The sequence below is a fragment of the Taudactylus pleione genome, unplaced genomic scaffold (genome assembly GCF_031769625.1).
Source record: "Taudactylus pleione unplaced genomic scaffold, aTauple2 ptg000113l, whole genome shotgun sequence".
NCBI classification, from domain to species: Eukaryota; Metazoa; Chordata; class Amphibia; order Anura; family Myobatrachidae; genus Taudactylus; species Taudactylus pleione.
In genome coordinates, this window is record NW_028284515.1 from 13,558,097 (window position 1) to 13,572,815 (window position 14,719).

Here is a 14,719-nt window from a genome sequence, read left to right on the forward strand (position 1 = left end):
CGGGTCTGAATTAGGCCCTATGTTTGAGCTTCTTCAATTTTTTTTTTTTAAATCAATAGCTGGAAGTTTCCATCTATCGAATTTTGCTATTCCCGTCCCTACTGAAGACAGTGAGTGCAGTGAATTCCAGCAGGTGGCGCTGAGGTGTCTCTCTGGCACATTATAGTCACAGACAGAGCAGCAGCCATGTTTTGTACAGCTAGTTAGTGTCGTTTCCTAGTAAGGCGTTTTCTGCAGTCAGGAAACAGGATCCACCATAAAGATGGCGGCGTCAGCTGCAAGCATGGTATGGAAATGTCTGCGGGACTTTGCTGAGGAGGTTAGAGGTGAGAACAGATTAAATCATAGACTGTCTCATGCAAACCAGTGATCTTACAAATGTTGCAGTTTTATTGCTATAAGTAAAAGAGATATGACATTTACCTTTAAGTACATTGCTTTATCTTTCTGATAGTGCCTTTCACTCATGTCTTTATATCATGTGGCAGATTTTTATTATTATTAATGTTGATGTTCTGGAATGAGATACTGCAGCTTTACAATGCTTTCTGTATTAGAAACAACAGTACAGCGTTGGGTTTTACCACATGGTAATAGAAATAACTTTGATTTATTACATAAAACCTGACTGAAAACACAGAAACTTGAAGATAGAATTGCTTTAATCAAAGTTACTGTACAATAAAGTAAACTGAAGGAGGAAAACACCCTCAATACACACTTGCCAACTTTCTAGCTGCCCTTCGGAAGGGGGGAGGGGGCATAGCGCGGCATAGATGGTGGCATTAGTGAGTGTGTAAGGAAGCAAAATCATCCGAATCGCTTGCCTTAATATCCAAGACTAGTGCCCGAAGTCTACTGCTGCTGTTAGTGCGCTGGCGGCCGCCGGGGAGAGAGAGGAGGGGGCCCCAGATGGGGAATGCACACGGGCCCACTTCTCTCTTAGGGCCGTATTCAATTCAGAGATCCGCGAAAAAGTATAGCCGATTGCGACTCTTTGCCAGTCAGAAACTTATCTCTGTATTCAATTGCAAACTCTTTTCGCGTATGCGAAAACTCAATGCAATGTAATAGGCAAAAAAGATTCGCCTCTGAATAGGTGGAGAAGAAAAGTGCAAAATCGCTATTTTGGGGTGCAAAGGTGGGGAAACCACTCGGCACCCTTGGGACAGCACCCCAAAGGATAACTGCGTCAAAAAAACCTAAAAAAAAAAGCGAGGAACGCCCCAAAAAAGCACTTTGACACAGGGAGCGAAAAAGTGCAAAGTGGGGGTACAAGCATAAAAAGTAGCGAAATAGACTTTTGGGGGGTCTGCAAGTATGGGGGAGGTGTGTTTTTGTTTGCAGGTGCTTGCTGCAGGTGCGTTTTTTAAGTTTCATATAACTTCGCTTTTTTTTTCGCAACTTTCAAATATGCTAGCACCCATTTTCAGGTACCCCAATTTTGACAGGACTACTTATTTTCTACTAAAAATACTGCTTTATGCAATTCTTCACCACTTGTGCAAAGACACTAGTTAGAGGCAATTGTGCAAACTTAAGTACCCCCAAACAGTTGTATTAGGGCTAATCGGGCACTACTACATTGATCCCCAATGTTTCTGCATCTTTTTGGAGGGTTCAGGCTGATTTCCCCGATTCAGACACCACTTTTCGCCTGTTCTGACTTTGCATGTCTCCGTTTTCGCGCCTTTTGGAATTGAATAGGGCGAATCGCGGGTACGCACATGATAAGTTTCCGCGGCTATAATACGCGATGTAGGCAAAAACTCCGGCAGGCAAAACTTTATCGTTTACGCAAAACTAATTGAATACAGGCCTTAATACGCCCCTACGTGCAGCACAGCAGATGGGATGGACAACGCATGTGAATGCGTGATTGAGCGCACACATTTGACAATATGTCGTTCCACTTCGCCTTAAATCGGGAAATTGTTCAATATCAATAATAATCTCTGTGTATCCCAAGGCAAGTGATTGGCATGTTTGTGCGTTATGGGAACACCTCCTTATTGAAAGCTTCCCGTTCCTTACAAACTGTTTCACTAACTGCCTAACACAAGCTGCTGCTGCTGACATCTACAGGTATTTGCTGAACTGACTTCAGTTATGCTCTTACTGTGTATGCATCGCGGCAATTAATTGAATGTGGCTAATTTATATAACTTATTTCAAACATTGCAGAGACTTGTGCAAATCTAATATTATCCCCTGTCCATTTTTTTTAAAATATATTGAAGCACATATGCAATATTAATGTAATTGTTTTATTGAATACTAGTAAATAATTACTTATACAGTATCACTATCACGCCTCCTTGTTTTACTTAATAAGAATCAGACACATTGTTGACTGCAGTGGTTTCTTTTTGTTGTGATAGATGCTTCTGTGTCACGATTTATTACTTTCATTGGTTTTTTTTTTCAATAATTCAGTCCTCATGAGTGACATTCATCTAATTTGAATAAATTTGTATGTATACAATCCACCCACATTTGTTTATATTCAGTTCTGCTTCTTTTCCATTTGTTATATTGCTTATAGGAGGCCACTAGCCTCCTCCTATCAGCCAACTGCCATGTTGGGCAACGTACAAGGGTTGGGTACAGGATTCCGGCGCTCGGGATCCCAGTGGTCAAAAAACCCGGAGGCCGGCATCCTGACAGGGTTAGGATCCTGACACCTGTCAGTAGGTATCCTAACCCTCCCCCTATCCCTTGCCCTAACCCTCCCTCCTTGGTGCCTAAACCTCCCCCCCTGTTAGTGCCTAGCCCTAACATTAACCCTCCCCCTAACCCTGCTACTTACCTTTAAGATGCCTGCAGTCGGGATGCCGATGCTGGGATTCTGACTGGTGTCGGTATTCCGGCCCCCGGATTCTAAGCACCAGCTCCCGAATGTCGGGATATTGAACGTATCCCTTCTAGACCAGTGGTTTTCAAAGTCTGTGATCAGGACCGCACACAGTTCACGTTTTCCAGGTCATCCAGCAGGAGCACAGGTGTAATCATTACTCACTGACACATTTTAAAAGATCCACAGGTGAAGCTAATTATTTCGCTTCTGGTTCTGTGAGTAGACATGGAAAACATGATCTGTTTCGGGTTCCTGAGGACTGAGGGGGAGATGTATAGAAGTGAAGTGTGTCAGTGGAGAAGTTGCCCATGGCAACCAATCAGCTTTGAGGTTGCATTTATTTACATTCTATAAAATGATAGGTACAGTAGGAGCTGTTTGGTTGCCATGGGCAAGGCCAGATTAAGGTTTGTGGGGGGCCCTATTAATATAAGAAGAGGGGTGGGCCTCCAGTGCAGAGTGGGCCAGGGTCGAGGTGGACGCGGTGGCTGGCATCCTCCTTTTGGCGGGGGTGGCTACGAGCACTGTGACGTGGCCAATAAGTCGCGCTGCGCTGACGCCAGTGCAGTGCTACTTTCAGCATGGAAATTGTGCCAGATGGACCGCCGATAAATACAGCGTGGGGAGAAAACTTTTTTTTTATATGTGTTACAGTTCTGAGACCTTTTATTTACTCTGTTTATAAGTGTATTACATGATAGAAAATAAATATATCCTAAATAAATATATCCTAGTAGTATCCTACTATATAATACTACAGCAGTTGGACTGTTTTCTACTGAACTCCCTGATTGAAGCTCTAGAATTTATTCAAAGCTTAACCCAAGACAATAGATCAAGCCGTTTTCTGATGTGTATGGCATCTCTAACTGCAAGTTCTTATCACACCTGACTTGTTATCCAAATCAGGCTTAATCCTATACAAAGGATTTAACCCTCTTTTGAATCCTGGTTCCTTTTTAAGTGCAAGTTCACATTACATGAGAATTGTCATTTAAGAACTTGATTACCCCTGAAGAAGTCCTGTGTGACGAAACGCATAGGGGTATATATTCAATGTGATTACCACTATTCAAAATGTGTTCTGGAAAAGCATGAAGAAAGATATACGGCGTCTTCCTATTAGTGGCATCACAACAATATTATATTTTATAGAATATGAATTTTATGGTCTGTGAATTTTATAAAATCATTATTTGATTTCATTTTGGCACTGGTCACTTGTTGGGTGAACATCTTCACAAACTGTGGAGTTTATATATAGATATAGATCGGTACTAAGATCAGTGTATTATATACGATTGTTGTACAAATGATGGTGTTTTAGCGCCCTCGAAGGTAGCCTATTCCCTTTAAATAACTATATGTGTAAAATATATATATATATACATATATATATACATATATATATATATATATATATATATATATATATAATGACCAAGGTGTAGTACACGGCGCTGAGTCTATTCAGTAAGTATAATGAAGGTAGTGTTCATCAAATGACGCACTCCCCAAATATAAAGGGTGGCAGCCCCTTCTCCCGTGTGCTATTGTTCAGACAGCATAAGGTTCTGGAAAACAAAGGTGGAGAGAGAGCGCCTCCTAGTGCAGTACAATTACGTATCTGTAACCTTCACCAGTTGTAATCACTCTCTGTGTGTTTGGGGGTGTACCTTTAAAAGTGGATTACACCACTTCTATATCGGCATGAACTACCAAAGAAATTCTCCAATTTTCAGTTTCTGAAGATCACTCAATATCCCACTTCATTGAAACATGGTACACATGCATAAGAGGAAAAAGAGAAAACCATAGTCTAATACTACACAAATAGATTTATTATAAACTCAAAGCAAATCAAATGCCCGTACATGAAAGATAAAATATCATGGCTTATCTGTAGAGATATGTCACTGGTAGAGGATTCACCTGTCATACCATAAACCATCTAAACGCGATTCGTCCGTTCAATTTGTTATGGACTTTATCAGGAGGATAACTGAAGTTACTGCTCATGGTCTTTATATAACCAAACATTTTAACCTTATTGGTGGGCATGTGTACCGCCAAAAAGGTTCCCTGGTTTGCGTTCCACCACCCAGGAAGTATTCCGGAAGTGCGTTCCAACTCCTGGAAGTAAGTACTCCGTTTTTACCTCTGAACTCCTGCTGGTTTCAGGAGCTCTAGCTCGCGTGTCCCCCGTGGTAGGAATGAGCCGGCGCACTGGATAGGCCTAATCGATCACAATGCCGCCAGCTCCAGACGCCGCATCACCCTCCAACGGCGTTCACGCTAATATATATATTTGTTTTTCTATAGCTCCACCACCCCCCGTATCTCCACTCACAGTTCCTGAACCTATTTATATAACACACACAAATAAGCATGTAATAAGGGGCCAGACACTTTTATGGTTATACTGTACCTGCCTGAACGACTCCTTACCATCTGACTGTGATGTTCAGCTCAGCCACAGGCGCCCTGTTTGTGCCTGCACATAACCAGCACTGCAGCAACAGCGGCCTCGGACGCACACAGTCTAGAGAGATGTCTTCATCGGCCGCTGTATATGGAACAGCTGCAACGCTGAGGAGAACCGGAGCGCAGACAGCGATATGCTGTCCTTCCCTTATGTGTGGGGGCCCGGGGCAACCGCCCCCCTATAATCCGGCCCTGGCCATGGGTAACTTCTCCACTGGCACACTTATCCACTCTTTTCACTGCTTCATACATCAACCCCCCCATGTTTGGGAACCTATGTTCTAGAACTTTAGTACCATGATGCCTGAAGGGTTATTATCTTGGTTTTTGGTAATATGGGTCATGGTATTAACATTTAGGTGGGGCAACAAATTCCTGATTATTGTACGGAAATAATTTACAAATTTCCTTGATGTGTTCAAACAAATTTGCAGTTCTTCTTAATCTAATGAAACATGCTTCAATTACTTTTATTGCTTTTTATTCTGATTTGTTGTCCTCTTCTTTCCCTAGAACTCCAGGGGACACATGAAGTCCCTTATCTAGAAAAGCCTCCATCTCCTCTCCAGTTTCATCGGGATTGGCTATGTCCAAACAGACCCTGCGTTATGCGCAATGCCTTTAACCACTGGCCAGCACTACACAAGTGGACATTAGACTATCTTCGGTACGGGAGCTGTAGCTCTATTGTGTTTCAGGTATATGTGACGGTCTTTCATTGTTTTGTGTAGTAATCATTTTTGCTATATAGGGAAGATATGCAGGTAACCTATTTAGTTAGCTTTGAGTTTATTTAAATCCCACCTCCCCCCACCCATTGCCACAGAACTCCATAAGCATAAAAACATCAACATTAAATAATTTTTGTCAAAATTATTTAATGTTGATGTTTTTTATGCTGACTGACATTTTGGGTCTCTGGTCTGGAACCTTTGTGACCATCTCACAAATCAGTATCTACATTTATTACCAATGTATTCTACAGTTTTGACCTGCTGTGTTCCCTATTGAAACTTTCGGCACACTAGTTGCCATTGGCCCAAAATCTGTCCGTGGAGCCAAAATTTGCTAATTATAGGTCGTGTTGTAATATGTTATGAAAAAAATGTCTATTATTGAGCAGTAAATTTCGGTTCTCTTCTGACCACGGGTTCTAGTGTTCACGCTAGGCCATTTTATCAGGGCATTACGTGGAGCACTCTGCTACTGACACAGTGAGGGAGCCGGCACTGCACACAGAGTGGTCCCCGGGCATTAGTCCGAACCTCTGGGATCCCCCCGGAGTGATTACAATGGGGGTTCGGGACACACCCCTCCCAAATCTAAATCTCTCTGGGCATTTTAAATCTGTCCCACCTGCAGTGCAACATTTTACCAAGGTGCACAGTTACTAGTTCTATTTTGGCTTTACTCCCACCTATGTATTAGTCTCCGGGTGCATTCTCCTATATATGTGTGCACACACATCTAGCCACCTTGCGCGTTAAATGACCCTTCTAGTTTCACTGTGGCGTGACTCTGTAGCGCCGAGCATCTTTTCGTGCGACTTTTGCCCTTAAAATGCATCTTATTTGCAATGCAATGTGAATAGGATGGGATCCACAAGCAGCTTATGCTGATTAAAATGATATGGGGCATGTTTATATTCTGTGTGAAACTGCAGCTGTATCTGCATGTGACATGCTACGTTACAGTGTCACAGCCGCTGATGCTGTAACCTAGCATTTTGCATGCAGATATAACTGCAGATATATTTTCCTCTTTTTTGATCCTGTATCTTATCTAGGTGTGTGACGTTGGCATTCGGGAGGGTGCAGCTGGAACATGGATCTGTTTTTGGTTAAGAGTTTTCATTTGTTTACTCTACAAATTTTGGACTATACCAGTGGTTCCCAAACGCTGTCACTAGGGCGCCGCGGCCGGAGAGAAGCTGCTGTCATTTTTTATTTTATTTTTTTCCAATCATCTAATGCAGGCCTGGCCATAACATCGATCGCGATATACCAGTAGTTTGCGGAGCTCCTGCTGGTAGATTGCGATCAACTTTAATACAGAAACTGGAACGTTGGCCTTTGAAGCGAACTGCATCACGGGGGCGCGGATGACGTCACCTGTGTACCCGTTCCCCGCGCAGCGCATCACTGGGAACTTGTGAGGATCCTGCGCGCCTGTTGGATCCAGCTTGATCCAGTCAGCGCAGCGGGAGTGACAGCAGGAGGAGCAGTCCTCAGTGTGAACTTCAGTCAGGTAAGTTCTGCACAGGGGTTTGGGGGCACTGCCTAAGAGGCATTACTACAAGGGGTACTGTATAATGGGCACAACTACAGGGGACTTTACATAAGGGGCACTACTACAGGGGGCTTTGCATAATGGGCAGTACTACAGGGTGCACTACATAAAGGGCAGAACTACAGGGGACTGTACATAAAGAGCACTACTACTGGGGACATTGAATAAGGGGCACTACTACTGGGGACATTGAATAAGGGGCACTACTACTGGGGACATTGACTAAGGGGCACTACTATAGTGGGCATTGCATAAGGTGCACTACTATAGGGGACATTGCATAAGGGGCACTACTACTGGGGACATTGAATAAGGGGCACTAACTATAGTGGGCATTGCATAAGGGGCATTGAATAAGGGGCACTACTACAGGGGACATTGCATAAGGGGCACTATTACTGGGGGCATTAAATAAGGGGCCCTACTTTAGTGGGCATTGCATAAGGGGCACTACTACTGGGGGAATTGCATAAGGGGCGCTACTACAGGGGGCATCGCATATTGGCCAGTACTACAGGGGGCACTACATAAAGGGCAGTACTACAGGTAATTAATTGGGCTTAGGGGTGCCTTGAAAAAATTAAGGAGACCCTAAGGGTGCCTTGAACTGAAACAGTTTGGGAACCACTGGACTGTACATTGACAGTTTGTTGTTGTTTGTGGTGCTAATCTGAAACGCCTTTTTAGAGTCATTTTCATAACTGATGCGCATCTGTCATCTTTTCTTATGTGCAGGAAATGTGTAGGATCCAAGACTGTGAGCGTGGCGGTCACTCCAAATGGTTACGCAGATGCCGTGTACAAGAACAAATTTGTCATGCCAGAAGAGCGAACTATGAATTTTTCAGATTTTCTGGACATTATAGAGAGGAAAACAAAGCCCCCAGGAGTGTTTTACATCCAAAAACAGTGTTCCAACCTCACAGAAGAGTTTCCTGAATTGATTGGAGATGTGGAGAGTCATATACCATGGATGAGTGAGGCGCTAGGTAAATCGGTATTTCTGATTGTTTGTTTAAGAGTCTGGTGGTAGGCGTGATTAGAGCTTTGCAAGCTTCAGGACCTACAAAAGAGTATATATATATATATATATATATATATATATATATATATATATATATATTCACATTACAGCAGTGGTCAGGGAACAGGGGTAAATTATCCCAAATGGGTTCAAACTGAAATTCCTGGGGGTAATGGATGCAGGGCTGGAGGTGAACCAGGTGCGCCGCTGCACCCCCTGCCAGTGACCTTCAGCCCGGCGCCGCAGGGAAACTCTAAGCCGGATGCCCGCTGAGATGTTATTACCAGCGGGCACCCAGCTCCTTCCCTGCAGCGGTGCGTTAGCAGGAGGCTGGAGTTCTCTTCTTAACTCGAGCTTCCGCCTCTCTCCATGCGCACTATGGGAGAGACGTCATGACGTCTCTCCCATAGTTCCGAGGAGCAGCCAGGTGGACAGGACGGCGGCGGATGCAGGAGCGGGGATTAAGGGAAGTGTTTTTTGTTTTTTTTTGTACAAGCGGCACTACAGGGGCATAACTGTGGAGGCACTGCTACAGGGGCATAACTATGGGGGCACTGCTACAGGGGCATAACTATGGGGGCACTGCTACAGGGGCATAACTATTGGGGCACTGCTACAGGGGCATAACTATGGGGGCACTGCTACAGGGGCATAACTATGGGGGCACTGCTACAGGGGCATTACTATGGGGGCACTGCTACAGGGGCATTACCATGGGGGAACTGCTACAGGGGCATAACTATGGGGGCACTGCTACAGGGACATAACTATGGGGGCACTACTACAGAGGCATAACTATTGGGGCACTGCTACAGTGGTATAACTATGGGGGTTCTACTATAGGATTTCCTTCCTTTTAAAGCAAGGGGGTAACATCGGCATATCTAAATATATTTTGGGACACACTCCACTGTCTGTTGCTCCATCGCATACCTCTCATGGCACCCTATTCTGGTTGGTGCCATATGCGCATGCTTTCTGTGCCTGGAGTAAAATAATAAAGTGTTGGGACTTCCGGTTCTGGTTTGAGGGAGTGAGGCAGCACCATCGTCATGCTCAGATTCCTCCAGCCGGGACTGACTTTTTCAAGGCTGCTTGCAGCCTCCATTGCCACACCGGGCGCTGTTCCATTCGCTACTGTACCTCATGGACTGGTTTTTAATATGTCCATTGCAGCCAGCACCTCAACCTCCCCGCCAAGAGAAAAGCAGCACTGCGGGCAATACGGTGTTGGACATTGAAGCCGACAGGGTGTCTCCCACTTTTAAGAAAGCTGCTGCGGAGGTAGATTCCTCAGGTCTCCAGGTGTGCCGTGCTACTGATGCTCCTGTAACATATGGAGAGGTGGTACAAGCTGTCTCTGACATAGTTGCTCAGCTGCAGAATCTCTCGCAGAGAGTCACTGACACAGAACACTAATTAGAAGTTGCTCTGCATGAGATTTCAGGGCTCAAACACTCAGAGCTCACCACTGACAACTATTCACTATGGAACAAGCTGGATGATTTAGAGAAAAGATCCCATAGGAACAATGTTAGGCTGGTGGGCTTACCGGTATCGGTTAGAGGTGCTGCCCTGGCACATACTTTACCTTCGCTTCATGGTATCGAAGAGGAAAGTCGTGATTTGGTGATAGAAAGGGTACATAGAGTGGCTCCTGCTCCTACCCTGAATAAACCACGCCCGCAGGTCACTCTTTCAGGTGCCTGAATTATTTGCATTCTGGTTGGCATCACGCCATGTGAAGTCCCTGAATGTGGGAGGGCCACAAACTCCATATTTTTCAAGACTATTCCATGGTACTGACTAGGGCCTGCAAGTCCTGCTCCCCCCTTTGCTCTCAGCTCGTTGCAGAGGGGCGCAAGTTCAGCCTGCTTTATCCAGCTAGATTACGTATTTCTACTGGCAATTCCCATTCCCCAGCTGATGCTGCTGCATATCTTCGTGAACTTTGCCAGGCCGCTGCTTCAGATATTAGTGACCCTATACCCGCTGAGGGCTAATGCTAATACATCGGGAACGGTTACTTTAACTCGCCCATGCCTTCAACTATAGTTTACCGACGCAAGTTTTGACTCATGGTCTATTATTTGGGTTATTTGCTGTTTTATTCTCCAGTTTTTCTCTGAGTGTTTGCTAGCCTATTTTATATTCACATGGTTCTCATCTGAGGACAAAGGGCCTGATTCAGAGCCGCTCGTAAGCGGCAGTACGCTCGTTCCGAGCGATGTTCGCCCATCTGCGCATGCGTACAGTTTTTAATACGCATGCGCGAACCAGTCAGTGCGGCCGAAAATCGTTTGTTCGCTATATAGCGAAGGCCTGCTATTTTGAGTGACAGGATGAGGCGTATGTGGGTGGGAACAGGAGAAGGTGCTTGAAAACGGGGAGTGGAGATCAGAACGCAGGCGTGCTTAAAGGTCAAAGCGGGCGTTTTATGGGTGTGCACAATTAAAACAGCAGCGTCATTGACCACGTCACTGGGTTATTTTATAGCCAGAACTGCTCGCAAAATTGTGGTAGCAAAAACCAACCACAAGAATAGCGAGCAGTTCATACGCTGGTCGATGTACTCGATTAATCACATAAATAGCGGACATGACGTATGATGCGAGCGGCCAGGGGGCGTTTTTTTCAAAATAGCAACCGCATGTTTTGTTCGCACGTTCAGACATGGAGGCGGCAACAGACCGCAAAGAGCGAATGGTTCATTTGAATAGCCACCCCCTTTTTTTTGAATGAGCGAGCGCTCATTGCGTCCGGCTTTGAATCAGGCCCAATAGCCACAGTTTCCAGCTGTTATTAATCCCACGGTCCATACAGCTATCTTCTCAAGTTGTGATGAATCACCTGCGGTAATCGGGAAGAATTTATCTCCAGTTCCCAGCACACAGGAGATGGGGGTCTCTTATCTTATTTGCTGGTTGTTTTGTGCTATTGTTTTATGCTTAATTTTTTGCCATTAGTCTTCCGTAAGTTTTGAACCCCTACATATTTGTATTGTTATGTTAGGTAACGCCTGTTGTCTTCTTCGATAATCATTATTACTTTGCAAATTCTGCATGTTAAATTTTGACTCATTTGCACAGATAGTGCTTACCACATTATTTGTTCACTTCCTAATAATTGTCTATATGAGAGGTTCATTTTCACGTTTATTTATGTACATTTGTTTTTACTACATGATGATTATTATTGTTTAGCTTGAAAACTTTTAATAAAACAGATTTAAAAAAGTGTCAAATCTACAACAGGAAAAAAATACATATAAATTAAAGGGATAAATATGTTTTTAATATTTTAGAAATGTGACAATAGACAGGACACACAAATGAGCTGGCTCATATTACATTATATACATAATATTTTAATTATTCAAATTAAGCAATCAGTAAAAACCTTATATTAAATTTTTTTAAAAACAGTCAAATGTTGTGAGCAGAGTATAACAATAGAGGATAGGATAGTTCTAGTATTATCACAACAATAAGTATAATCCAGAGTACGTGTGCCAAGAGAAACTCCACATAAATACATTGTTACACTGTGTTTCTCTGATGCAAGAACTCTTCTTGTCGCACAGATACCAGGTAATCTTTGTTTGTACTATTACTATCTGTAGTACCTGGCTCTGGAAGTCTTTATGATCTGTCTCTCCCTAGGCAGCCGGCTCCCTCCCTCAGTGGGCTGCACTCTGGTGATCTCTGCCACTTGGGCACCAGCTCCCTTGTACTGAGCCTCGTCGCCTACACAGGAACCACCGCTAGGGACTTGTACTGAGCCGGCTCCTCTGTTCTCTTCAGTGACTGCCCTCTGGTATTCTCGTTACTGAGGACAGTGCTGCAGCCTCCCCAGATGACAGGGAGCTCCACAGATCACCGCACATAACGGGTCCCTGAACAGCAGGTACACCAGCGCTAGTGTAATGGGTCTCCTCAGGTGGCAGCTGCCCTCTTTAGGACTCCTTGGACTTATGCTATCTCATGTACATCCGACGAGGAACAACGTAAACATTGATAACATCGACACAGATCGGGCAGCCACGCAGCTTGTAAGTCAAGTCTGACCTGTCTCAAACACTGCGGCTCACAGAGAGCTCTCATGCCGCAAAGGATATGGCAATGCCTAATTTATGCACGCCCATGAAATGGAGGTTAAACAGTGCCGACACTGCTACGTTTGCTTTGCTTCCTTCCCCTCTGTTACCTCCCCCAAATGCTGACTACCTCCCCTGTGCAAGCGTGGTCGCAATACAATCACAGTGGAGCATGAGCAATGGCTAGCAATCGCTCATTCTGTGTAAATATCGGTATTGCGTAAATCTCAGAATCGGGCTCTATGTCTGATTATGTTTGCATTGTACTTTTGTATGCACTATGGACGTCTTGTGGGGACACTATAAATAAAAGATAATGGCAGAACACTTGCTGACAGCCATAGAAACTAATTATATTCCGCTTTCTTTACTGGAATGCTTACAGTGGTGCCTGATTATTTGCTATGGGTGCATGGCGCCATTTATCTTTTCACAGTTAGCAAATACATCCCTTCATGCTTATCCAGTTCATAGTGGAGCGTGAGACATGAATACCTACAGTGCATGACATATCGCAGCTCATTACTATCTATATTTTTTTCATTTTTCTTTCTTGCGGCAGATATATATATATATATATATAAATAATATTATATTAAAAGAATACTTTAGTAGAACGCTGTCTCGGTGTTATTGCTAATAAGGTTGTGCTTAAAATTTACATATTTTATTTATATTGTGTTTTTGATCCCTTTTATAATAATTAATTTTCCACTTGCTATATTAGGAAAGCATCCCGATGCTGTTAATTTCTGGCTGGGAGAGTCGGCGGCAGTAACTTCCTGTGAGTGATCTTTACATAGGTTTTGTTTATAGTTATCTGAAATGTGTTAATTTGCCAGATGGGAATTTGGCTTTATTTACCGTTGATGATTAATTTCCTTGGTTAGCAGGTTTGCTCATCAGTAATTTCTATTGTAGATTTACTATCTCCTACTTGACAAATAAGATATTTTGCCCTGTTAGCTATTATGGGGATTCTGCACTTTTAGCCACGACACTGGTTAATATAACCTGATCCTCCTTCTTACACATATAAAGCTGACCACACACACAGCGATATTTTACCCGATCTGGCCGATTCCGATGCATTGGAACGACAGATCGTGTAAAATATGCCAAAATCGTGAGTCCCAACTCACAATCACGATGCGATGCACATCGTATCGTCAGATCTGCCGTGCAGTATGGCAGACTGACAATCTAGGAGGTGATGCAGTGTGAAAGTCTGGATGCAGGAGAGATCGTTTGAAGATTGGCCACCAAATTGTGTGGAGATCGTGTGCAGAGCTGCCGGGGAGAGTTTCAAGGGAAATCGTACACAAATTGTACACATCGGCTTATCGTGTGCAGATCACCATGTGTGTGGCCACCTTAACCCGTTACTTAAAGCTGGGAGCCAAATCGTGAGTAATTCTCAGAGCAGAGAGTGTTACAAACCGTCTATTCCATGGGGGATCCGGTCTAAAGATCTACAGTAAATAGGTAGACAATGTCTAGATAAACACCAGATGATAGGTCGACAGGGACAAAAGATTTGTTAGGGTTAGGCACTTACAGGAGGGTTAGGCACTAGAAGGGATAACTAGGGTCAGACACCTACCCTGATGGTTAGGGTTAGACACAGGGAGTGAGGGTTAGGCACCAAAGGGAGGGTTAAGGGAAAGATTAGGGTTATAAATATAAAATGTCCATTTTCGTGTTGATCTTTTGACCATGTCGACCTTTTGACCCGGCGACCTATTGACTGTCTTACATCTGGTGTCTATCTAGACATTGTATACCTTTTTACTGTAGATCTTTCAATCCACACCCATCCATGGAACTGAGCTCTACTCAATAAGACTGCACTAAATAACTTCTCCAGTGCTATAATTTAATGTGGTGTGGTGTGTGCGGCAAGTTGCAGACCTTTATGACCGCTAGGAGGTGCAATCGCCCTGCAGTTGGCCCATTCTGCCTCTGCTTT

At 44.0% G+C, this 14,719-nt stretch overlaps 1 protein-coding gene across 1 annotated transcript in view; it reads left to right on the forward strand.

Annotated features, from left to right (window-relative positions):
- The first annotated feature begins 207 nt into the window (after positions 1–207).
- JMJD7 (jumonji domain containing 7) overlaps positions 208–14,719 on the forward strand; it is a 35,768-nt gene continuing 21,256 nt past the window's right edge. Inside the window, exons 1-4 of the mRNA XM_088471252.1 lie at positions 208–326; positions 5,855–6,008; positions 8,366–8,619; positions 13,478–13,534. Coding sequence (XP_088327378.1) covers positions 263–326; positions 5,855–6,008; positions 8,366–8,619; positions 13,478–13,534 — 529 coding nt within the window. The 5' untranslated portion in view covers positions 208–262. The remainder of the gene's footprint in view (positions 327–5,854; positions 6,009–8,365; positions 8,620–13,477; positions 13,535–14,719) is intronic.